The 27,075-nt window shown below is 47.8% G+C and overlaps 1 protein-coding gene across 1 annotated transcript; it reads right to left on the reverse strand.

The window, feature by feature from the left end:
* Window positions 1–281: 281 nt before the first annotated feature.
* Window positions 282–25,664, reverse strand: LOC144132567 (uncharacterized). The gene is made up of 16 exons (XM_077665061.1): window positions 25,536–25,664; window positions 23,147–23,446; window positions 22,200–22,406; window positions 21,378–21,539; window positions 17,906–18,092; window positions 16,312–16,448; window positions 15,893–16,013; window positions 15,050–15,214; window positions 14,024–14,170; window positions 13,511–13,632; window positions 12,108–12,404; window positions 10,806–10,918; window positions 4,203–4,437; window positions 3,084–3,419; window positions 1,928–2,175; window positions 282–793 (listed from the first exon to the last, which is right to left on the reverse strand). Exons 1-16 carry the CDS (start codon window positions 25,650–25,652, stop codon window positions 517–519), a joined length of 3,171 nt encoding a protein of 1,056 aa, XP_077521187.1. The 5' UTR covers window positions 25,653–25,664; the 3' UTR covers window positions 282–516.
* Window positions 25,665–27,075: the final 1,411 nt, after the last annotated feature.

Genomic DNA, 27,075 nt, shown 5'->3' on the forward strand with positions numbered 1-27,075 from the left:
TGCTTTAACACGTTCATTGCATCTTGGGTGACCGGTGGGTGATCCAAGATACTGAATCGCACGATGAATCCGTCGCTATGCTCTGATTTATCAAAGAGCCTGTGGAAAGGACACACGCCACGTCGCTGTAGCCATTTATTGGCGTTTCCAGGAAGTTGTAATTGCCAAGTAAAAAAAAAGTTTGCAACAATAGCACTAAGGGCAGCGTTATCTGTGTGAAGACAAGAAATTTTCTCCATGTGAAGCCTCATGAAGTGCCAAAGACCTTCCTACTCTGCCCTCCACAAGAACCATGCATCCATCACCAACCCGCCTGCCTCCACACACCAGAAGCCCATGCAGCAGCAGAGCAAAAAAGCAACAGTAAAATCAAATCCAAAGACACAGTGGGAAAGTCAGCTGCCCTCCAGAAGCATCGCCAACCGGCCACAGCCTCACCATGCCCCCTAGCTAGGGGGCTGCCAACCTAGACACCTTCAAGAAAAATTCTGTTGCCGGTGCAAAGCATCAAGGCAATCACTCTAGTGTTCCACCGATGGCGTTCTTCTCCCGCTCGAACGCGAGCAAAAGCACCTCGCGGAAAGACGGGTAGACAACGATCTCCTTGAGGCGCTCCAGCGCCCAGCGGCTCCCGGTGACCATTAGCTGGAGAAACCACTCGTCCATACGGTCCGTCTTGAGGTCACACTGGATGTCCTCAACGCCGGACCAGTCCATCATGATCTTCTTGATGATGTCCTCGTAGCGGCGCAGGATTTCGAAGAATTCTTCGTCTTCCCGGTTGATGTAAATCCTGGGGACAGCCAACAGGTTGACAGACTACTATTAACGCATTTCAGGATACTGCGGTGAATACAAATATCGATGCACTGCGAGTAAGGGTGCTTTAAAAAAGCTGTAAATTCGCAGGTTGGATTTGCGAAACATGCAGCGGCTGTTTCTGTTAACTTCCTCAATAAATGGCACTGAGACGGCGTATGCCGATTTTATAGCACTTCTCCAAGCATGCAGGTAACGTACACACGTAACAAACGGCAGTCACACAGCCTGCCAATTGGGGCTCATGGCACGGTTCGTTAGCGTTTCGTTAGAAAACACCTCAAGGAAAGCTTGAAAGCAAGGCATTGAGGAGGGTAATGAATATATGACGATTATCGCCGATTGATGCAATATCTGATGAATGTGCAGTGTATTCCCAAGCAACAAGGCCTCACCAATTGGCCTACATCTTTGCTCTCCTTAGACTCCTTGTGAACTGCGTAAGCATGTAGCGGTGCGCACGGAAAAATGTTCACAGACTCACGGACGTCTTTCCTGTGTCAGTGGTGTTCTACGTTAAGTTTCCGTAGAACATGAGCACAACGTAAGCCCTCAACAAAGGTGACGCGAATGTTTAACGACCAATTCCGGGTTTGAGTCAATAGGAGAGAGGAGCATTACTGGTACAGAATTCCCAGCAGTACCCTTGCTCAAAACAGGAATCGATGCCTCCGCTGCTGCCTGGAAATCTTTAGAAGCTGTCTGCTACGTATTTTGATTGTTCTCCCCTTTAAAGGGTAACAGAAAAAATTCTGTGTCAGTTTCTTTGCCTTGAAAGAGGTCCACAGGCCTAGTAATCATGACAATGAGCTCGACCCACCGCTGCACAGAGACAATAATCATTTGCAAATAATTTTGTACAGGCAGTTTTAATCTCCATCTGAGGCTTAAGTGCGCCTCGATGTCAGGATTGCCTGGCCAACCCGGACATATGCATTCCTGATGATGTCAGCGACACCGGAAAGCACCAAACACTGGTTGTTCACAGGTTTCACAGGCGAGTTCGGTAACGTCACAGCGTTAAGGGCAAATGCACCTTGACGTCACTGGATTCATTCAGTTCTTCAAGCGACGTCACTCCTGTTTAGAAGAAAGGTGTGAAATATACCTGATCAGCTCTGTGGAGGGGCACCCCTCGGGTGCCCTGCGCAGGTAGGCAAGGTTGCCGGACATGGAAAGTCGGTTGAGCGTGATCAGGGCCAGGTGTCCCAGCCGGTAGCGGTGCCGGCACTCCTTGGAGATCACCTCCCCGTCGCTTCCGCCCTGGAAGATCTTGAGGCACCATGCGCACGCAAAGCGCAGGCACAGGATCACCAGCTTGTGCGGCGGCATGTCCCTCGAGATGGAGCGGGACACCTGTGATGGGAGGTGAATAGTGAGCCTCCACCGATAACTCCCCCACGCTGAGGATGGCACACAATATTTAAGTGCATTTATCTACGAATACGTTTTTCTTGGTAGAGCGATGACATTCGCTTACTGTGTTACCACATAGAGTCGCCTTCACTTCATACTGGGAGCGTGCAAAATGTCTTGAAGGAGCTTGTAAATACCCTCTCAGCCTACTTAAGCTCTCGGGATTTTCACAAAATAAACCTCAATCCAGGTTACGTGCCCAATCGTGCACATTTCCCTGTTGTTTGAAAAAAAGCCGAACATAAGGCAGGAGAAATCGTCAGTGTAGAATGACTGCTCGTTATTACTCAGTTATGACAGCGGAGACGTACTATCCCAGTCGTGATCGTACCAGCCGATTGTCTAATGCAGGTGCGTCTACTTTACCGCTGGCCAAGTGCAGCTCATCCGGTACATGCGCAGTACGTGGGTGCTATGTTAAAACGTTATATTCATACCACACAACACAAATTGGCGCCTATACCGAGTTACAAGGTCGTCATCATCATCCTGGTAGACCATCGACGCAGCTGTGATATCAGAACACGAAACAAAATGCCAGCACTTCGCAAGCTTCCCATACAACAGCACATGGCGCCTCCTTTCAAAGCTGCCACATGTAGCTGTATGCTACGTTTATGTTTAAAAAACAGACTGAGTTTTGTTCAAACAGGCGAAGCACATTGCTGCCTCTACCCCGCTTCTTACGGCCGTTGGATGGCGAACTCTAGCCAGCAAACGGCGATGCAGAAAAGAGCCTTATGCACGAAGCACATAAAGGAGCCAAGCCCTCTAGCTTGTAGGTCTACTCTTTGGTCTCGTAGCCCAGGAAATCCACCCAACGCAGCTTTTTTGCTGCCATCACGCACCTTAAAACAGGCCTCGCGCATGATACTCTTGTAGACGCCCAACTCCTCTGTGTTCTTGACAAAGAGAAACTCGCGACTGGAGTCGATCCAGTCGTACATGAGCCTGAGCAGGTTGGTCAGCACCTGCGTGTCGCCGTGCTGTGTGCCGTCCTGGTCGCCGCCACCAGGGTGCGGCAGGCCAAGCAGCAGCGCCCCGAGTCGTTGGCAGAAGCTGTTGCGCGATGCCGGCACAGGGAGGCAAGAGGACGTGTTGACCACGATGCGCATGAGCACATCGCACACCACCCAGGGGAAGCTCTGGATGCCTCCTTCGGAGGACTGAAGCTCGTACGTCACCTGCTCCCCGACACAGCATAATACATTTACAATGTGTCTTCCACAAGGTGTTAGCCTTAAACTAGTCGCCGTAAGGTGTTCAGTGTGCAGTCGCGTCGAACGAAACACGCCGAAGCAAGACCATGGACCTTTGGCAAAACATGCATCGCAGTGAAATGTCTTCAAAAGACGCTGAAAATTTTGCGGAGACACTGCACCTCCACCTTTAAGGGCGTGATGTGACATCGGCTCCTTTTGCACACGCAGACACGCACACTCAACCGCAAATGAAAGTTAATTTGTAATACAGATATATCTCCTATCTTGCATTGTGACACCGCCCGCAAGCTTAACACGATTTATCGAGCGTGTCTCTTCGAGTGACATCAGCACCGTTAACGACGATAGAGACGGCAGGCCATCCTATGGCCACCTGTTATCGTCAGCCGCTGCAAACACACTGTGCAACATGGTCTCAGACATAACGCCCAACGCTCCGTGGCACTGGGGTCAGTCCTCCAAGCCACATGCTTCACCATCCGCGTTAAATCTGCGGGTGCTGGTATTCCTCCCTGAGATGTTATTTCGGCCATTAAGTTCTACATTAGGCTAAATAACAAAGCGAAGGACAAAGAAAGTGAAACGACTACAACACCGTTGTCAAGATTTTAAAGCGGCAGCCTTTATCGTTGCGTTCATGAGCCATACCTTTTTTCGGCTCGTTTGTTCGAATGCCCAGCTTCCCTCAATATGCACTGACGATAGCACAGCTGAATACCAGATTGAAAGCGCAGTACGCCTCACCTGGTACCAGGCGGAGGCCTTAAGATTCTCGTGAGCCTCCTCAAGCTGCTCAGAGAAAAACTCCTCGCGCGTTCGGCGCACCACATGCTCGACCTGGCTCTCGAGCACCATGGACATGTCCGTAGGGTCGTTCTCCTTCATATATTTGCTGAGCTTGGACACAGCCCCGGAGAAAGCCTCGCTTTCGGTTTCGATCCGGTACGACTTCAGCAGTGCCCGAATCTTCTTTGCATACCTGGAGCAATGAAAAAGGATGAAGCACTGTCACTGAACTGTGATTTGTGACTGGAAACGGGGAGGAAGAAGTTTGCTTGGCTGATGTGTTTTGCTGGCAGCTGCTGTTCTCTGGTTCTCCTGGTGGTTCCGGCTTGTTCATCATTGGTGAGCCCGCACTATGTGAGGGGGTTTTGGCCAAGGTGTAGGTTAAGGCACAGTTCATGTGAATCTGACGGTGCGTTTTGCTGAAAGATGTCGTTGACCTCCCCAGGTGAAAGGTTGGCAGCTTGGTTTGCCAGCTTGCCAGCCCAAAGCCTGCCTGCCGCTTGAGTCCTTCCAAAAAATGGCATTGATGCAATTCCCGTGGTTCTCGTCCCAATCGGTGAGGGTGCAAACAAAATGAAAACCCCCCAACTAAGTCAACAGGAGCTAAGACCATTGACAGTCCATTATCTGCAGATCTCTGAAATGCGTCAATTTGGCCATTCAGGCATTGTGTGCAAGCCCCCCCCCCCAGGCGCCTATTGTGTTGCTAACTTGCTTTAGTGCAAAATTTCCAGCTCATTGCCGGTGAAAGCATTCATTCCTGAACAGCTTGCATGTTTCAATGGTATCGTACGTGGTGTTGACCCAGCACCATTTCTGCACGAAATTCTAGAAGAATTTCCGGATGCAGGACTTGGGGTCCTTTCAGTCTACCGCTGTAGTAGAGAGGCAAATGGCTCACGTCTTGCTGCTGAATCTGTAATAACTTTTGCTGGCTCTTCCTGCCCTTCTGAACTAAAATCTGGCCAATTGTTTACCTTGTGGACCCACTAGAACCCCGCCCTCTTCAATGCATCAACTGCTCTCGGTTCGGGTATAGCGGCAAAGCATTCAAGTCGGAGACCCCTTGCCGTTTATATGGGGAAGGTCATTCTGCTGATAATTGCACCTCAGAGCAGCCTCATTGCATCTGCAGCAACATTCACTCAGCTGATGATGCCAATTGTGCAAAACGTAGTGAAGAGCGTAGCTTGTTGGACATTATCAAAGAGAACCGGTGCTCTAGAGTCGATGCCTACGCTGCTCTTAACAGGAAAGTCTCATACGCTAGTCGTGTGCGCGCTTCTGTTGGGGAGATTGAGTCCAACTTGACTGCCTCAACTGTGACCACAGTGTAGAAAGCCCTAAATGATGTGGTTGAGCGAATGCTGAACACATTTTCTGAGGCGGTGGCTCAGTTTGTTGTAGTTCAATCTGTGTCACCATCAACAACCGTCCTTTCAGCAACGTCTGCATCTGTTTCAGCTTGTGCAGGATCACTCAAAATCACCTCCTGATGCACCCCAGGTCCCACCTAACATCTCTGTTCCTAGCAGTGCATGTCGCACTGACACCTGCACACAGATGTCGAAATGTCGTGCCCGACGCTCAAGCGCCTTGCTTCCTCGTCACTAATTCTAGTTCTCCACAGATGAAAGCTAAAAAAGGACCACCCAAACTTCTTCCCCATGTTTACATCCTTAAAGAGACGGTTTCTACCTCTTCAATTGGTCATTAATCATGGCAGGTATTAAAGTGTTAAAATGGAATTGCCGATCCGTATTGTCTTATCTTCCAGATCTAGAAATACTTATTCACAAACATAAACCTGATATATTGTGCTTCTACAAGAAACTTGGTTATCACCTTGTAAATCGTTTTAAATGAGGAACTTTCGAGTTTTCAGGTCAGATCGAAATGTTGGCAGGGGAGACGGATTGGTAACCATGCTATCTAAACATTTGTGTCATCAGGCATCTATCTCTAAGAAAATTCTCCCTGACTGTGACCTTCTAGCGATCAAAATTTTATTTCCGCATTGCGTCGATATTACAATTGCTAACCTCTATTTTCCTTTAGGTGCACAGAGGACAGACTCTTTAGACAGCTTGGTGACAGGCACAAGCAGTGCAGCCATCGCAGGGGAGTTTACTCTCACCATGGTGACTGGGAAGTCGTACTGATTCCTGTGGCAAGCTTCTCTGGTCGTGGCTGTCTGCAAATTCTGTACGCTGCTGCAATTCTAGAGAAATAACCTTTATGCGAGGGGTTTCTCGCTCTACCATTGACTTAACAGTATCAGCAGGTAGGCTAGAGGTGACTGACTGGTCGACAGAGGATTCGGGTACATCTAGTGATCACCTTCCTATAACATTCACTATCCGGTTATCTCCGCTCAAAGCTAGTTGTGTAACCCATAAAATTGTCAACCACCATATCTATAAAAATCTGACGTCTTCCTCATTTAACTCTATAGTACAAGCTGGGAAGACAGAGCTCAGCAGACGGTTTCATTTTTGTAAAATGCAGTAGACCTCTCAATATTCGCTGTACCCACAGCAGTCTCTAATAAACAGCCGTCTCCTTGGTGGACAGAAGAAAGTGAGAAGGCCTATCGTCGCAGAAAAGGGGCCTGGCCCCGGCTATTCTGCAACCAGAGTCTAGCTAACTGGTTTAGTTACAAATTCTTCTCAGCATCTTTCAAAAGAACAACTGCAAAAGCCAAGGAGGAACATAACCAAAATTTAAACACATAACTTTCAAATCCTCGCAATCGGAAGGCCCTGTATAGATTCATGGCGCATAACAAGAGTTCAGCAGTCTCTCTCCTCACTAGTTCAACAGTGTTATCACCACAAAGGCTCAGGAAACCGTGGAGCGTATTGCTCAGGGATTGCTATTACGCTTCCAGATGCAGAGAAACGTCCCTTTGTGCACAATCTCACCATCTTCGGATTATACCGAGGTTGATGCATCAGAGCTCCTCTCAGTCCTGGCAATGTTGCATCCTGCAGGTCCTTGACCAGATGGTGTCACTGTTGGTACGATTAAAATTTTACCCCAAGATTTTACAAGCGACCTCTTAGATATGGTCAATGCTTCGTTGGAAAATGCATCGATTCCAAACATTTCGAAGACAGCGGAAATGATTTTATTCATGAAACATGCAGGAAAAGGATATGTCTTAGATAATGTTTGGCCAATTGAGCTGACTTCAAACTTAGTCAAATTATTAGAAAGAACAGTGCACAGTCACTTCACAAAACATATTCATGACGTCAATGGTCTCAGCTCAGCCCAGATTGGCTTTCGCCGCGGATGCTCTATATGGTCCGCACATGTGGATCTAGAGAGCAGAATTCGGCTTTCGCTACACAGAAGGGAAGTTTCAGCTTTGGGCACTCTTGATGTAGCGCAGGTCTATGACAGCGTAGAACATACTTTTTTGCTTAACAGACTTGCTCAGTAACAACCTCCAACCTGCATTTATGCGTGCATATCTGAATTTCTCAAGGACATATACCTTTATTGCACTGAGTGAACCCTATGTTCTAATACATATTATCAATGAAGAGGTTTTCCGCAAAGATCGGTGCTATCCCCGCTGCTTTTTAATATTTTGCTCAGTGGCATGCCCATTCGTCCTGATATAATTCGTCCATTCGTCCTGATCTGTGATGTATGCAGATCACATAGCTTTTTTCGCCTCGTCCAGGGATATCCATTTGCTTTACCAGATTCTGCAGGGATATTTGGATGCTCTTAGAGTATGGTTGCAGGGTAATAATTTAACCCTGAATGTAGACAAATGCAGCGTTTTGGTATTTCCTCCAGACACGCCTTTGCACATTTCATTAGTCCGTCACTCTAACCTGATTCCACAAGTGGAATCCGTAAAATATCTAGGTGTTACTGATCACCCTGCATTAGATTAGACCCTTCTTAAAGGAGAACGCGCTCCAGGCCGGCTGACAAGAATCGCCAATAAAAAGTTTGGGATGCGCCGCGAAACATTATTGTTACTATACAAAGCCTATGTAAGACCTATACTTGAATTTGGTTGCATTCTGTTCTCTGGTAGCGCAAACTACAAGATTCAATCCTTAATCTTACTAGAAAGGCGAGCTCTACGTCTCTGCCTTGGCCTCCCAAAATAATTTTCAAACGCCCTGCTTTATCTGGAAGCTCATATCCCTGATCTAAATTCCCGCTTTCAAATATTCACGGTGCGAGCCTTCCTCTAGTCGATGGACCCGGTGACTAATGTCAGCACTCCTATTTTTGTGTCTCAGCCGGCCGTATTCTTTTCTCATCATTGGCCACGGTATCAAATGCCACAAATTATGTTAGTACAGAACTTTTTAACACCGATTGCTGTTGATCGCAGTTCTTTCCAGTGGGTTGACGACACGCCGGCAGCTGTGGAATTCCATTTTGACCACATCGTCCCATCTCATGCAAAACACATGCCAGCAAACATTTTAAATGGTCTTCTCTCTGATCACATAGAGGAATATCCCTATCATACGGTGCTTTCTACCGACGCCTCCGTCAACTGCCAAAAAGCTGCAGTTGCCATCTTTTCACAGCTTCTGGCATGGAACTATTCTGTCCGCATCCCAGATTATATTCCTATATTCTTTGTGGAATTTTTGGCTCTTGGAATGAGCCTGCACAAAATTCCATGTCATGTGTCTGACGTTTATATCCTCGCTGATTGTTTGTCAGTTTGTCTCCCTTGAAACTTCAAAAAAGATTTTTTGAGCCGTTTCCTGCGATTTTTGTCCCATGCACGTTGAAGAATGTCCGTTTTGTCTGGGTCCTTGGCCATACAGGTCTTCATTCAAATGAGGTGGCTGATTATGTAGCAAGGTCGGCTCCTGACGGCTCATTGACACTTATATGCCCCGAATGTCAGCCTGCTGGCGATTTCCAGGTTTCAGTGGTTCCAACACATATCAGCCAGGTTACGTGATCCCCTACTAAATAACACTAATTATCAGCACTTAGCATATAATTGGAAAGTCCGTTCTTGTAAATCCAGGCTGTGTAAGTAAATATGACGCGGTTGCGGTGCAGGATTCCCAATTTGAATTTATATCTATGCAGGTGTGGGTTGACACCGAAAAACCCATGTGACTAATGCGGGGAGGTTGAATCTGTTTAGACCATTTTCTCCTCTACTGCACAAAGTTCGCACTTCAGAGAAAGATTTGCCTGGAGGTCCCTCTCTCCAGGTTAGGGCTCCCATTATCTCTGCCAAAGTTATTATCGTTTGGTGCGAGCGCCAAAAGATTTGCATTGGGTTCAATTTTTGGGATTCGCCATGAATAGATAATTGCAACTGGTAGGTTGATTTGCTAATTCTTTTAATATTATTCGAGCTCTTCTTTTTCTCACCAAAATACTGTGTTATTTAACTTTAAATACTCTTCCGTCAATTTGATTGATACATTTTTCAAAATACATGCTTGGTGCTGAAATTTTGTCGTAATCTCCCGTGGAAATTTCTTTGTTTATGCCACTACACCTTGGCCAATCCCCCCCCCCCCCCGTGGGTATGTGCCATGTTTACTGAGGTAAAGAAGAACTGTGAAGGTGAAGCAGGCCACTAAAAAGGATGAGGTACTATCACTGAACTATGAAGCTGACACAAACGGAATATGATGGTGTACTGTCAATGAACTGTGCAGGTGGTGCAAGTAATGGAAAATGCAAGCAACCGAAAACGATAAGGTACTGTCACTTAACTGTACAAGTGATGCGAGCAAGCACGGGAATTTTTAACAAACGGTCCTAGTTCGGACGGCTGCAACCATGTGGAGATAAAAAATAAAAATGAGCAAGGAAATTTTGGTCGTTCGGTGCATCCCATTATTTTTCTACGGCTGTCGGAAATAGTTGGCATGAGCGCACGAAGCATTTTTGCAGGTCAGAGTTTGCAGCCAGAAGAAAGAGTCGGCCACGATAATAACTATGTTCGAGCAGAATCTCTCAGGACTCTCCAGTTTTCACAATATTACAAGCTTAATATATTCCCACTGAGTTACGCCGTCTTTCCTGCCGGGGGATAAAAGAAGGCGCTAATTGTTGAATGCCTAAGACCTTCAACATGTTGCAAGAAGCTGTGTACTCTCCATGGTATATAAAGTTGTCATTTTGAAAATATTCAGCACCCTTCGTTGAAACAGTTGTGGTAAGGTCAGTATGAAGCTGCTGGTGCCTGCTATTATAGAGACTTAGTATTACCGTAGAGACTGTTAAATAACAAAAACTTGTCAATAAAATAGAACTGTGAGCACTAAATTGGGGTAATATTTCCCCACGTGCTATTTTAATTCCTTACAGGCCTCGCTAGTGCAAAAACAGATTATTCACAACCCACGGCTCCGAAGCAGTCTGTGCTTCAACTAACTGAGAGAGGCCTAATACGACAAGTGATTTCCATGGTTTTATGACCGCATTTTTACCCCACAGTAGTCAGAGCACATTGGCCTAATAAGATAAAGGGTGAAATTTCTGCCATCTCCTTTAGTGCAACACACTTCGTATAGTGTAATGTTCAGAGGCATTAAAGCGTACCGCTTATAGGCGGACGTGGCTTCTTTCAGGAACTGTTCTCTTCCCTCGAGCAGCAGTCGGGGGTCCGGAAGGCTCTCTTCCACCACTTCAAGGCACTCGGAGCTCAGTTCAACCTGTTCATCGGAACCACACAAGGATGACACAACAGTGTGTTGCGCGCATTCAGCACATCAAGAGTAAACAATGCAAACAGCATCCGTGAACGTACAATCGGGGACAAAAATTAACTGGCCTCCTTTTTCAAGTTCACAAACGTGCCACATTGCATGCGAGCGCGCATGACTGCGCACTGGTGGTGTCGATCCTCGGCGCGAGGGACAGGCCAGTTACTTTGGTCCCCGATAGTCGAGGAGCACTGGTCCTGAGACCTCATAACTACTGCTAGATGCGACAAGTGACAAGATTTTCCCCGTGATAATACTGAACGGTAGTCGGTAGAGAGAAACCGAGGGCAGGTTAAACAAGTCAAAACGCTTCTACCTAGCAACACTGGCATGTAGTATACAAGCTCATTAATTGCACCCTGATGGTTGGTGCTCCAGCAATGACACACAGAACGAAAAACCCAAACAGGCCGCCAGAGTTCAACGGACTTCTTGAGCATCTCGAATACAAACAAATGCTACAGTTCTACTCGTCACTGTCGATGAACAAAATGTACAAAGTACATCGCCAGAAGCAGCCATGGGTATATCTCGAATATACTATGTGCTATGTACATAGAGCAACGTATTCAGTTCCGACCGTCAAATATATTGCTAAATATCGTGTAAAAAGCACGGCCGCAACAAATTAGTTGCTTATGCAATGATCGACATGCGATCATTCATGAAAACATATAACCTTCATGTCAGAAGCTTCACGGCTCTGTCATAGTTGATGTTATGTTATAAATTGAACCTGCGTAAAGACCGACAGGTTCATGCAAGAGCTCCAGTGGCCCTAAGCTACAGGTTGATGCAACGTTGCTCAAGTGTTTTCAAACTGGGATCTTGCAGATTCCAGCTTTGAAGCAAACATCGGCACTTTCAGAAGTCCTGTCGCTCATTTGAAAACGAGAAACCTAAACATCTTGGAACAGTCACAGATGAGGCCCTGAGATCTAACACCTGAGTGAGCAGTCAGGGAGTAAAGGCAGCGCCAAACAACACCAACCAGGAGCAAGCACGAGTTACAGAAGAGACGTGGGCATTATGAACTGCACTATCCTCGAAAGCAGAGTTTTTCGTTTAATTCCGCCGTCTTCGCCATTAGAGTAACTGCAGTCGCCTGAGCCACAAGTTGGGAAACGCTGAAGTATACCTTTTTGCAATTTCGGTAGAGCTGCCCGAGAACCTTGCGCGAACAGTAGGTGTTCTTCGTGTCCAGCTTCTCCATGAAGTCCGGGTACATGGGTGGCTTCTCAGAGTTCTGAAAGCCCTTGAGGTCACCGCACTTGGCGAAGTCAAGATTGACGGCACATTTGCGTGCCAGTTCGCGGCAGCGGTGCGAGTTGATGCCGCTGTCCAGTATATCAGCCCAGACGAGGTGCGCGTTGGCAATCAGGCCAATCTTGTCACCCTTGATGTACTGGCAAAAGAAGTCCACCATGTCCTGGATCTGTGGCCACCGTAAACGAATGGCAAGTTCTCTCGTGAGACGGAGGATATACAGATTTCATGCCCCGTCCATTTACATTCGTCTGAAAACTGAAGGTCAGGGTCTTTACACGTGTGCAAAATATTTGGTGGCACCTTTAAGGGAACGAGCACAAGCGGGAACCTTTTAGGCCTGTGCTGCTCACTTTACTTTTGAGCCGGCGAGAAATGTAGACTTTTAGCAGCCGTCCCCTCCCAGTCAACTACGTATACACTAGCAAAGCCGCGGCAATGCATTACATGTGCTTGTTTTCTTACACAAAGGTGTCATTATTTAAAGTGAGCCATGCTGCACACTCTCTTGACGTCATCACTCGCATCTCGCCGGAACTCAGACAAGTTTGTTCCTAAGAAAGTTTTGGATGATTTCCTTAGCCAATAATGATCTGCTTGGATCGGTTTGGTTGTGTCGACTTAGCTGCACACAGTCATATTGGTTAACATCCAGGGCACACATATTAGTAAACCTCAATAATCAACAAGACACACATACTGGTTAACCAACATGATACAATTAGCCCGACAGCTCGTCTTATTCAACTATGGACACAGTCCGATGGTCAAGCCACCGCTCCAATCTAAAATGGTCAAAAAGACGCAAGGTTTGCAAGGTAATGTCACCATTGAGCAAAGAGCATTGCCTCTTGCGAGCGAAAAATGAGCTGCCAGGAGTCCTTCATTTCTGCTTTCTACACGGAAGTAAAATTTCGGAACGTAGACAATAGGTTCACCGCTGTTACAGTCTATTGTACAATGGAACCAAAACTCGACTACAGCCTCTTTTCGAACCAAAAGGCCGCATCTAGCAAATAATACTCCATTACAACCCATTTGTGATCAATGTTAAAAATACAGCGACAATCCAGATTTCGTCGTATTCCACCGCTGACCGTTGATGTAGCTGAAAAATTTCGAATATATTTCATTATAGACAACACTGCAGTCGGTACAACTGGACTAATAGCACCTAAAATAGTTTATCCAGAATTATGTAGCCCTTCCCCAACCCCACCCCCCAGACTAAGACTAAGCAGACTAAGAGACCACAAAATAAGCAATATTGCTCACCCCAATGGACGCCTTTCGTTCCTTTGGCGGGTCGCTGTGGTAGTGCATAGGATTGCAGTTGTTATTGAAGATGAGGTCCTCGTACCACAGCACTGAGTACTCGTCACCATCCAGGTCAGAACCTAAGCACAGGTAGAGACCACATTAAGGGGTACCATTGGAAACAAGCTGCATCCGGCCGTCTGTCAAAGCAGTGATGGCGAAGGTCCTTGCTTAATGACCCAATTAAACGGAGATCAGTGAGTGGAGGAATAGTTGCGACGCCGAAATGAGAAACTGAGAAATATTTTATACCTCAGGTAATGGAACCTCACAGTACGTTTTTTCTCACGCTGTGACTGTGCTCACAACATACATCAGTCAAAGCCCGCAGAGTCCTGGCCTTGGCAGAGCCCTGACCTAACGCGCACGTAAACTAAGGCACGCTATCCGTCACAAGCGCAGAGAGCGACGGTTACATCCGTCTCCGCATAGCACAGTGTCAACAGGGAGCGCGCCAGGAAGGGTGCGTACCGGCCATCTCGTCGGGGTGTGGCCGCTCCCCCTTTTGAGGGAAGACAATGCAGTCGCGCACGTGATGCAACTGCGGCACATTCACCGCCTCCAGCTTCCGGATGTCGCCCGGGTTCATGCACGGGTTCTTGGTCACGATCACGTCACCTGCGTATCCCACCGTGCATGGAATACTCAGTGACTTTAATGCAAAGTGCGGCTGAAAATTCAGGTGAAAAAAAAAACAATCTCATGCGTCAACCTTTCGGCTCCTCTGTGCGATGTAACGAAAATAGAATAGTCCTTTCATTCCAAGCCAATGAATAAAATGGATATACTCGCGGACAGCTTTTTGTGGCTATGCAGTGAAGCTACGAGGGCGACGCGCAAGGCTTTCCCATGCGCAGTCTTACCACGCTCTCACGAGAAAGAGAGATAGGCATTTAAGCTGGCGGCGAGTATAGTATGCTGTTTCGGCTCCAGATGCCGGTTCCTCAAGATTACCGCGATTAGCTGCGCACAAAGCACGGGTACCTCACCACTGTATATATCTATTGCGTATCCGGTGCTGTCAACATAGAAGCATCGATCCGTGCAAACCACGGATATCTCACAAGATATATCCGGGACATTTCTTGGACAACTGAGCATTAGTAAGTCCTAGCTTCGGCTTCAGATATGAGAATGCCGTAACCAGAGAAGGAGCTCGCAAGCGAGGCCAAAACAAGATAATTTCGTTCAGAATCAGCACACGAGAAAATTAGGCGTGCGTTCATGTATACAGACTACAATAACGTGGTAGTACCGTCGGAGAATTCTACTTTTAGATCCGACTACAAGAATCTATATTTCTGCGACAACAGCCCTCGAACACGCAGCACGTTTGCATATGCCTTCGAAGCATGTACTCGGGCACTTTATTCCCCTACCATTTCAACCACGGTCACATTAATGGATTCTTTCGAATAAAATATGAAAGTGCTGCCTAAACGCACCGAGACATTGCTGCACTATGCTTGCTAGCACGAAAATAGGTTGCTGTGATACCTTCGAGGATGGTCGCAGGGTCGTTGACCTTGTACCGCAGCATGTCGTTCGAGTACTGGACAAACACCTGTCCGTACTCGAGCGTGCCGGTCTCGTCCAGCACGCCGAACATGGTGCGCCCGTAGTTCGGAGGAACCAGAATACGAGCCTTGGTCCTCAGTTCCTCTGCAAAAGGTGTATACATTATCCGGCGTGAAGAGGCAAGGGTTCGTCGTTCACACATGCTGTTGTAGAGAAGTTCAGACAAGCTCCCTTATGGCCATTCAATGCCTTACGAGCTGAAGTTCTTTGCCTCAGGAAACATTGATCTTTATGGGCAATCTTTGACTTGACCATAATCTTTGTCGTCAATTCGCTGAATGTTAAGCCGGTCATTTCGCTGCCGTATATGCGTTTGTGGGCTATTACAAGGCTCGTACGCGGGTCCAAAACATCTCTGCTGTTCACTGTGACACTGATTGAAGGCATTTAAGACCAGATACTACCTTCCAGAAATGTGTGGTTATGCTATATGCAAAGGGAACGACTGTAACAATTACCACAATAGGCTGGTTAATGCAAGCGACAGGTTCTCGATGGTGTCACCTATAGCATTTAATCTATTTTCCGTAACATTAACATTAGCCTCATAATAAGAACCTTATTTTTGCGCTAAACATCGCACAAAACTGACAAGGAGGATCCGGTGAAGAAATTGGAAATTTGAGATAACTTTGAAAGATCCCGGAAATTAGCGTAATTAATCGGCAAAAGGACGAAGTCAGGGCCAGGGTGCTGATTCTCTACACTTCTTCCCCGACGACGAAATGAACAAAAGCGGTTAAGCTCATGTGTTTCACTCACTCAGGACCTTCTTGTTGACGGCGCGAACTAGAGCCCGAAAGAAGGGCTCGACTGTCAGGTCAATGCCCACGCCGGCCAGCTCCTTGTACGGGAGACGCCAGGCGCAGTAGGAACGGAGAACCTGCACAATTAGTAAGGCGCACAGTTTCGTTATCAGTTTACAAGCACCTTCCCACTTCATAGGTCGTTGACCCTGTCTCCAAAACCCTGAATCCATCCTTCAATGCGACTAAAATGGGATCGGATGTCAAACATGGGTTTCAGTAATTCGACAAAAATAGGATCAGCTGTCGTATATAGGGTTCAGTTATTCGTCTAGTATGGGATCGGCTGTCGTACATGAGCTTCAGTTATACGTAGAACAGTGCACTGACACCACACATGGCACAAAAGCTGCGAAGATGAAAAAAATTTCTCACATGCGCGGCCTCATGGGGATCCATCATGCTGTCGATGAAGGAATCGAGGATTTTGTTCTGCAGCATCAGGAACACCTCGGCCTTTATGCCGCTCTGCTCCAAGATGGTGATCATGGGTCGGTTCAGGTAAAGAACGCCTGTGAGGAGCACGGTAAATCATCACGGGCGTAAATATACTGTCGCGGCAGCACGCTCAAAATGTAACTCTGTTGCAGTAATCTATTCCTACAATTTGCAATGCATGTCACGGATTATCCTCACTAATGAATCAGCGACGTCCACCGCAGAAGGAAGGCGTGCCCTTTCACGCTTTGTAACATACTGTGGCTCAATGACTATGCCTTCTGTCTACTTGTGGTAGCGAGGAGCCAAGTACGGAACAGTGCACAAATGCCAAAATTTCAAGCTCTAAGTCCGCTGTGTAACTGCAACACTCAGAGGCAAATGTACATTGAAATTTTCGCGCAAATAAGCAGTCTTTCGTTGCTCTGCTCCAAGATGGTGATCATGTGTCGGTTCAGGTAAAGAACGCCTGCGAGGAGCACGGTAAATCATCATGGGCGTAAATATACTGTCGCGGCAGCACGCTCAAATGTAACTCTGTTGCAGTAATCTATTCTTACAATTTGCAATGCATGTCACGTATTATCCTCACTAATGAATCAGCGACATGCACCGCAGAAGGAAGGCGTGCCCTTTTATGCTTTGTATCATACTGTGGCTCGATGACTATGCTTTCTGTCTACTTGTGGTAGCGAGGAGCAATGTACAGAACAGTGCACGACTGCGAAAATTTCAAGCTCTAAGTCCGCTGTGTAAGTGCAACACTGAGAGGCAAATGTACATTTAAATTTTCGCACAAATAAGCAGTCTTTCGTCGCTATCCATTCATTTGGTATTCATTCCAGTGGGTAGAGAATAAGTACCCCTCCCGTATTCTGGCCTTTCAGTTATCAGGTTTATCTGACCCAGAGGAAAATTTCGTCTACAATCCTGCTTCACGTAAACTTTTCTCGATGACTGTTCGTGGCCACGTGAAAAAACGGCACTACACTTCAACAGAAATTGTGGGATACTCTGCACGACAATTCATTGTAAGCGTGGAACAGCACCCCGAACTATGGATCCCTGAAAATTCGCTAAGATGCTCATAAGGAGCCAAGCGCAAGCCCACTAGGACACAGCGTAACTGCAGTCGGATACAATTGAAGAACGAAGCGGCTTTCCCCCATAAAAGGACCCCCTTCCAGCCAATGGCATCAGCAGATTTCCATGACCCTGCTAGCGTGACATGCGGGAAGCGCCAGATGAAAAGAGATTGTCCACTCCCTCTTTGGTCGGGGACAGTCCCCTCCCTGCATTGTCACGCCGCTCCTTGCGTTGTCTAGCTAGCAGGGTCATGAGAGCCGGCCGTCGCCAATGGCTGGAAGGGAGTCCTTTAACTGAAAGGAAAAAGTCGATTCGCTCTTCAGTTGCATCCGACTATAGTGGACTGCGGGAGAGAGCACGGGAGAATTATGTGTCTCTGTGTCCAACTGCTTCTCTAAGCGCTTTCTGTCGATGGTCGCGGTCATAGGACATGAAGACAACGCACGCGGCTTGCTCGTCTTCAGCACGTATAGGTCGGAGTGGTCCGAGTGGAACTTGCGCATGCTCTCGCGGAAGACGATGCGGCAGCCGCTCAGCGTCGGGTCCAGCAACAGCATTCCCTTGCAGCCACCGTAGCGGATTTGTACAGCGCACGGCTCCTCACCCTCCTCTAGCTCCAAGGCGTGGTGGACCTGCGGAAGGGCGGACAATGAAGGCTTCTACGAACGGCTATGTACTTAGGTCACTCCATACATTATATTTTAACAAAAATAGGAAAAACCGCCAGGACCTTGTCCTATGCGGGAGCTGCGGGATTACAAGATAACAAGTTCCGTACCGGTACAAGCTTTCTCCTGGCGTTGTGCTCGTGTTTCACGTAATTAGGGTCACAATGGCCAGATCCGCTGGGTCATCATAACCACAAAGGACACATTGCCGAGAGCACCGTCCCTGGACTTTCTAAACGGCAAAGAGGCGAGTTTTAGTCAGGACATAGTAGTCACCACCGATGGTGACACTGCCTGCCGCAGAGGATGTCTCGTATACAGATATCGCTGCAAAAATACCGTCCTATGCATCACAGGTTTCTGTAGTTCATGGAGCAGAAACGTATCTCATGTATGGTGGATGACTAGACATTGGACTTGGGCAGCATTTGGACATTGATGACACGTCCACTGCTCACAATAGACAGGGTTTATGCTGGTGTATATGACAAAAATTCCAGGGTTTTCAAGGACTTTCGAAGCCCTCTGCGTGATTTTCAAGGACCACATTCGCAGTTAGAAATCCAAATAAGACAGATGTGCAGCGGTAGAAAGAGGCGTGAAATGATGAGAATTCACTGAAAAAGGGGATTGTCATTGGAGCCAATATTTTAACAAAGAAACTTGTCTTCGGATAAAACGATGGCAACAGCATATTTCCTTTTTCAACCCCTTCTCATCATTGTTTGTTACACGGATGACCACGTTCAGTTTGTTAGATGATGCAAACATTTATTCGCTAATGAAGCAAAGCAAACACTCAATCAGTCCTTAGGTGGCCCCAATTCGCTTCTCCTCAATTTTTATGTCTATGTCCAAGACCTCCTACTGCTTGCTCTTGGCAGTCTTCCTTAGGATGTCCGACTTCATGATGCAAGTCAGGCCACTGGTTGCCTCTGCTTTTTCTGCATACAATTCTGCTGAAGCTGTCAATTCTGCAACTACGGCTTCTAGTTTCTTTTTCCTCCTTCTGAGAGTTTCAATCTCTTCATCAATGCACCGTTTTTTTCCGCTGTTTCGCATCTTCGCGCTCCTGCTTTTTATGTGTTTTCAAAAAGGCACGGTATTGGCTCTTTGGAGAAGTCACAGATGCTCTCAATTCCTTAGTGATGGGAAAATTGAAAATGCCACCTGCTACTTGTACAGCATCACAGCTAATCCGCTGTGAAATGCCCTGCGTCCATCACAAGTCCATGCTTCTTGCACGCATCCATCAAGTTTGACGACTGCGATGGCGCTGTCTGTGGTTCATTAGCTTGACATTCAGATATCGTCACGAAGCTCCTTACCATACAGCTACTCCCGGCGGCTTGCATGTGCTCTCTATGCTTTGCACTTTTTAGATGGCTTTCTAGTGCCGACTCCCCATGGCAGTGATGTCGAAACACTTACAGCAAACTTTGCATTTTGCCTTGTGCGGATTTGACATGTCCGACGCAAGCCACTCTCGTTAGTCGTCGTTGTGCAGCCATGACCTCTGAAATTTGCATTTTCCGGGTATTGTTTCCACGCACGTTGACTGGCACACACTACGCTGCAGATGCACAAAATGTCACGATACCGCCGCACACGCACACCCAAGCACTACACGGGCAATAAATCTCGCGATACAACCGCGCATACACATATCAGCGCTACGCGCGCAGAAAATGTTACGATGGAACAGCACACGCGCGCATAAGCGTTACACGAGCTCAAGACGTGACGATACAACCGCACACGCAAGCGCTAAACGCGCACAAAATGTAACGCTTCGACCGCGCAACCACACACACAATGGCGGCCATTTATCTACTCAACTGGAAAGTGGATTAGATTATATTGGATCTTGGGGCTTCTAACCGGAGGACCTTACACTGAAGTCCTAGCCAACTTTTTTGGGACGCTACGACAGAGTCTGCCCCGCCGTGTCGTCACCACCACCCATCACTTGAGCCTATTCCAATTTTCAAGGCGGCGTTTAGTTGTTTCGACCGCTCTGGCCTTGGAAAAGGCTTCTTGCTCATTCACCTCGCTGTCGGTCGTTCCGCCCTCTGTCGGCTGACCTGAGTCGAAACCTAGCGCCTGCAGAAGGGTACATGTATTCGGTTGGCAGGGGTGGAGTGATCTACACAACAGAATAACATGCTCTATCGAATCCTCATCCTGCCCACACATTGTGCACATGATGTCCGCATTGATCTGGCCGGATACCGGGCTTGCCACTTCTTCGTGCGCAGCACCCCCGCTCGAGCCCCGAAGAGTAAACAGCCCCGAAGAGTAAACGGTAAACAAGCCAGCGTCACTGTGGCTAGACGTTCACGAGCGTCCGCTAGGCACGCGCTTACTTGACTGTACGAAACTTACACTCTATTTTTAACAATATCGCAGCGGGATTTCAGGTGGGTTGATATCTTATTATATACAATCACTTAATGTTTATTAAAAATAAAAATTTTTAAAATTCAAGGGTTTTCAAGCATCTTCAAAACTTCCATGTCCTTCAAGGCCTTGAAAACAGTCCTATCAAATTCCAGGGTTTTCAGGGGTTTCAAGGACCCGCACGAAATTATTTAGACATGCGATGGCCCCTCCTGTCGAAAAGAAGCGAAGCATTATCATGGGCGGCAGAGTTTTGGGATATTGTTCCTGTCAAGAAGTTGGATCGGATGAGATGGCTGTGGGAGGCGGGAGGCATGAAAAAAGGCTTCTGCTATTAACAAAAAAAAAACTCGCAGGACTGTGCCCCCCCCCCCCCCCCGTTAAGTGCAAAGTGAAACCATCGGTCAAGCTCTGTCTGCTTCCGTGACCTTCGGGATCCCGGCCGACGGACAGACACACTGCGGAGGATGACTACTTTGAAGTGCGGATTTGACTCGAGGTAGTTTTCTCTCTCTCCCTATCTCTGTCTCTCACACAGGACAGTTACCGGGTGTCCAAAGCGAATGTATGAGCGTTGGCAGCGGTGTGACAACAATGAATTTTTCAGAAAGCCCTGCCGCTACTTGGCATGCTGCCAATTTCTCTAGTCGATTCATGCCGAGGCATAGTAATTGCGCGGGAGCGTCTTGGCACCAGCGAAGTTCGTCGCTACCCGCGCGGGAGCAACTTAATTGGTGTGCGGGCAAAATCACCGCCGGCACCGCCACGCTTGTCTTGGTGACCTGAGCGACACATTAGCAAAGGTTGTAAGTTTAGACTGGTTGTCGATAAGGACGATAATATACATACCTTGCGCAGCAGGCCGTGCGATATTCGCCCTATGCCGTCGCTGAAGATGTACTCGCGATGGGAACCATCGCTGCTGCGGCCAGGGGCTGCGTGGCGGATGTCCGGTTCCACAGACGTGTTTTGGCTCGGGACCGTTAACAGACCCAACGACTGCGAAAAAGCCTGCATGCAGGAAAAGAGGTCTCCCGAATGGGCCATTTTGCCATAGCTGGCTGGCTATAATAATGGTGATACAGAATTCATGTTTGTGCAGCTGGGAGTTGTGAAATTTGTGAAACCTTTCGCAAATATAGAGAACATTAAAGAGTGGCTTCTCAGCAGTAGAAAGTGTGTAATGGAAACAACACCTCCATAATAGGCATTGGTACTCCGAAAGGAGGCTGATTTGCCTGGTTAGATCTCCGGACACAGTCCGTGCAGTGTCGTAATTATTTATGAACGCTAGTCTTACTTTCCTTTCCCCCTCTGGAGCATTTTAACACTCCCACATTCGATTCGAAAACGCGCAAGGCATAACTTATGATGTGGATAATTTCACAGTCAGATATGAGTCACTGCACATGGCGCCTGATCCCTGCGGACCGCTGATCAATGAAGGGCTCACATAGCTACAATGCGATCCAAACATATATGGATTAACGCAATGCACCTGGCCATGAAAGTGTGATGAATGATGGTGAATGGCAGAGACACTTGGCTCAACCTTCTTGAAAACAAAAGCTCCGTTACTAAACGTGAAGAAGAGATTCCCTCACATACTTTCGTGCGATTTAGTCGCTTTTCCCGTCACCTCTCTCAACAAGAACGTGACTGGCCTCTGACCTGTCCAAGCCGTGCCATGAACTTGGGCACGCTGACGATGGTAGAGAGGTCGCCGATACCATCGCGTATCTGCTCCGCGGTGCGGCCCTGATTGTCGTGCGCGTAGAACCAGACGCCGTGGCTGCGTAACTGGCTCGTCGAGCAACCCAGGAACATGAACCGGCGGCCACCAATCTTCAGGCCGGACGACAGCGGAGGCTTGATCACCTACAGAAAACAAGCCCAAGGTAAAAGAGAGGAACTAAATGGACGGTTTACATTGTCATTTCAAGGAGCCCATCAAATGCATCATTTTCCTCAGTGTTCCTATCAAATATCTTCATGCAGTTTTGTGCCCTCCTCTGCACTTCAGCTACATGAATCCATACAGCAGCGGAACGAAAAAGCGACGGTGAAATCAAATTAAAATAGGCAAATAGAAGCTCATCAATGTGAGACTGAAATGTAGCACTACTGCCAATACAGATTTGTCGCATGGCATTCTGATTCCTTGTGCCCTTCAGTGCGAAAGGAAGTAGCCGCAATCCTCGGGTATCAGCGGTGTCTGTGCGTGTGAAGCCTTTCAGTAGCAAGTGTATTACCGGCTCACTAGGTGAGTGGACACGCCAGTCGCACTGTGAATAGGCGGCGCTGTTCACCTACAATTTGAGGCAGTTACATGCCTTTCCTTCTCTCAAAACCGGTGGCATGTTTAGAATGCCAATTTTGAGTAAAGGGAGGAACATAACTGGATCCCCGAGTAAGAGGACATCTCAACAGCGCTCTGAGCTACGTGGCGGTGGTGTACATGTGAAAAAAACAGTGCTTTCGCACAGTCTTTTGTGCTTAGCAATGCTAAACCGCCAGCCATTTTTTTCCTTGAGACTTCAGATACTGCATTTTTCCAAAAATTAAGCACGCTACGGCTACTTGTTCACAGGGCGATCATGAACCCCCCAACAGCGTACCGCGCTGAGAAAGTCGTCCTTGCAGGCACCCAGCGAAAAGGAGATGAGCTTGCAATCGTCGTCCCGCACGACGATGCGCAGGGCATAATCTGGGTCGCAGTGCTGAAGCAGGCGGCTCTTGCACACAAGTTGAGGGGGCATGTAGACGCGCCGAGTGGGCGTCAGGATCACCTTGCGCACCTTGACCATGTGGGATGGTAGCTCCTGGGCGATCACCGAGCCTGTGAAAACGTCGATGCGCTGCCGGTGCGCCCAATACCGGAAGTACAGGTGCTCCAGGGCACTGCGGAACCAGAACACCTGCGCGGTACCGCGCCACAAGGACACTGTTCTTGATATGCTGGATATATAGAAGCGTTGCACAAAGATCGGTAGGAAAAAGAGGCAATAGTGTTGATGTACATAAAGCATTGAAAGGAACTGTAGTCCGAGGAGAAATGAAAAAAAATTTAAAAACACGATTATGTTCAGGGTTCACCGGCACTCCTTATGTGTAAAGTGAATTTTTTTCCTCACTTTCCGCTTAAAATGACACCTTGAGATCAAGCTCCACAAAATTGCTTAGCTACACACCGTTCACTTATTTGTGTGCCCCTATTATCACACAGTTAGCATACTGCATTTCTGCATGCATTCTTTAACCGATCACATGTCTTAATACCGAGTTCCTTGTGTATCAAACTGAGCTCCTCGTTCAGTTCTGTAATATCGCACACTTGTAGCCACCTTAAAGCAGCGCAGTCTACACCATGTCATGCAGCTCTGCACGAACATCAGAGGTCTCCCAGGCGAACGCGTGGTGTTACGCTTAGACCTTTTGAATAAGCGCTCCCTGAACGTCCGTATGCACCGTACACTAGCACAGTGAAAGAGATAGAACGACCTATCCCCTCATTTGTTCGCAACCGTTCAAAGAGCAGCTATATTAATATCAGCGTGCACACATTCCTATGCTATTTATCCGACGATCAGGCACACAATAAAAAATTTCCGACAACGGTGGCTCCCATGCATGAAAGCAAGCGTTATCCACATTTTTTGCGATATTCTGGGAAGACACAGGAAACCAGACTTTGAATTTTCTAACGAAAATTCTCGTGAGCAAGCTTGGTCACGGCATGCAAAGTGCCGACAATAATGCAGACACAACATCTTTGGAAGGCTCAAGTGAAACTTTGCTAAGGAAGCAGCATGCCACTTTTCGATGCAGTCTCTGGTAGTCCCCACTTCCGCTACCATTGCCCTATATAGCCTGCAAGCCGCCGTGAAGGAATGAGGCGGAATGCTGATGCCAACAGTGCACTACACTTGTAACAACTTCATCGGGAAAGAAGCAGGTGCCTCTCAGGTGTTCATCTTGCGGAAACTCGAGGAGGAGTTCAGGAGAACGACCTGCCAGGCTATTTGTTTATGCATGTGGTTTACTGGGAAGCGCAAAAAACGGACGAGGGACGGAATAGGGGACACAAGCGCTCGTGAACGTGTTTCTGTGTCGCCTAATCCATCCCTAGTCCGTTTTTTGTGCTTCCCAGTAAACCGCATGGTGGAGGAGGTCCATCGCTTCTGGTCGGTCGCGCGTTCCCAAGAAAGAGGATATTGCACCGCATGGTGGAGGAGGTCCATCGCTTCTGGTCGGTCGCGCGTTCCCAAGAAAGAGGATATTGCAAACTTGAATGTAATTTCTTTCAATTTAATTTTATATTTCGTTACACTGGCTTCCTAACGTTGCCACTGGCCTAATTTTACCGTCACTATAAAAAAAAAACAGGTTCCACTACTGCACACGAGCGCGTATAGTGTTGTCATGGGCACGAACTGAACATGCTCTGCTACATAAAACACATCTGTAGTTACACTCTTCAATTTAAAAAAAAAGCTAACAGAGGTTTAGCGCTTGTTTAACCTAGTGATACGAGCGAAAGAAATTGTTAAGCAAGGGTACATATGGTTTGGCCCTGGAGTCGGTCTGGTGCGCGTTATCCATGGCAAGACAGAGACCAAGCGCCAGCGAAGCAACTGTTTTTTGCAACATTTTGCTAGACACGTGGCAGAGCAGCGAAGAGGCCCGGAGCGAGCGCAGCTGTGGCGAATCCACAGCGAGTTACGTATTATGACGTTCCTTGCTACGCCTTCGTTGCGCCGGTTCGAGGTGAAACGCGCAGTAAACTTGACCTTGCGAGTTGTGGGAAGAGTCGAGCTTTCGCTCTAAGAAAACCACTGTTCTGCTGCTGCCTTCAGTACAGAATTCTGCAATAAAAGCTTACTTAACATAGTTCAGAAAACAAATCTTACTGAACGCCAGGCCAGGTGCGAGGCGAGCGGGCTGCGGACGTCAAGAGGGCCCTTAAGCTTTTGTTGTTAAAGCCAGCCTGAAAAACCGGGCTCTCACCTTTCCCTGGCTAAGCGAGAAATAGATCTCGAAGAGGGCTTCTTCCAGGGCACGGGGACACTCCTCGGCGCGCGCAGACAACTCGAGGAGCGTTTCCCGGCAGCTCTGAGCGTCCATCGCCAGCTCATCGGTGACCTGCAAAGGCGGTAATCCAGGTGTTGCTCGTCCGCGTTCGACAGTGCAGTTTTCAAGCGCCGTTCGAGTCGTACGCCCGCTTAATTCTACTTCGCTTCGGGAAGCTCCCTATTGAAACCCAAAATGACACCGTAGGTCCGCAAAAATGCGCGCATGGAATAGTGACGCAGTTTTATATTTACGCCAGGTCATGGCACAGCGCGATATGCCAAAACCGCCAACGCAGCAAATCCCCGAACGAAGGCCATCTTTATCCGTCAATAGCGTAGATCCGACCCATTGGAGTAACCCTTACTTTGGAAGCAATATGCATTCACTCGTGATAATCCTTATTGATTCTGCATTTAAAATGGTATAGTGTGGTATGGGGGGAACGTCCCGAAGCGACTTAGCCTATCAGGGACGTTGAAGTAGGCGACTCCAGAGTAATTCCGACCACCTGGGGATCTGTAACGACCAACGACAGCGCACACCGCACGGGCGCTTTTGCGTTTCGCCCCCACTAAAGCGTGGCAGCCGCGACCGGAATTGGAACCCCGGTCCTCCGGGTCAGTAGCCGAGCACCGTAACCACTGAGCACATGCGGCAGCTACGTTTAGAACGTACTTGACATTAATCTTGGAGGTCCTGTACATGTAAATTATGTGATGTACTTGATCCAATTCCAACGGGTATAGAGACACGCAAAGGGTGTCTTGTACTGTCTGTTTTGTATGTCTTTTAACTTATTCTACAGAAAACGAGAAGTTTGAAAGTGACAAGAACAAGAAATGTTCAAGAGGATCGAAGGTTTCACGCCGACGTCCTGGAACATTTCTAATTCTTCAGCTTTTGACCTTTGTTCTTGGGGTAGAGCTTACAAGAAATCCACGCAATGAGTTAAATCCCTACCTGAAAGCCCTCGGACCAGACGCTGAGCAAGGCGTACACGACGCCGAAGTCCTGCACGCTGGGCCTGGCCACTGCCTTCAACTCGCGCGCATGCAGCTCGCGCACCGGCGCGTAAAAAACCTGCGCGTTTTTGCGCGTGCGCAGGATCAGGTTGCAGAGAGGTGCCCAGTGGCGTGGTCCACTGAGCGTCAGGCGCATCATGCGACTTCTGCCCAGAACGTCGGAACCGCACTTGAAGGATCCTTCACCGAACTCGACGGCCCGGTCCCACGGGGTGGTGTCGGACAGGTCGAACTGCGACAGGAAAGGTGGTGGGTGAGCAAGCTGTAGTGCGGCTTATTTTGAGGCTGACACGAATCAATTTATTATTATTTCATGGATCATGGAACAAACTCAGGTTACTGATGTTCTTGTTGAAATCAAGAAATCAAGAATAGCATTGCAGTCCATTGGCAGAGCACGTAATGCGAATGCACGATGACGGATGGTCACTTAAGGTAACAGAGTGGATTCT

This window comes from Amblyomma americanum, chromosome 1 (assembly GCF_052857255.1).
Source record: "Amblyomma americanum isolate KBUSLIRL-KWMA chromosome 1, ASM5285725v1, whole genome shotgun sequence".
Taxonomy (NCBI): Eukaryota; Metazoa; Arthropoda; class Arachnida; order Ixodida; family Ixodidae; genus Amblyomma; species Amblyomma americanum.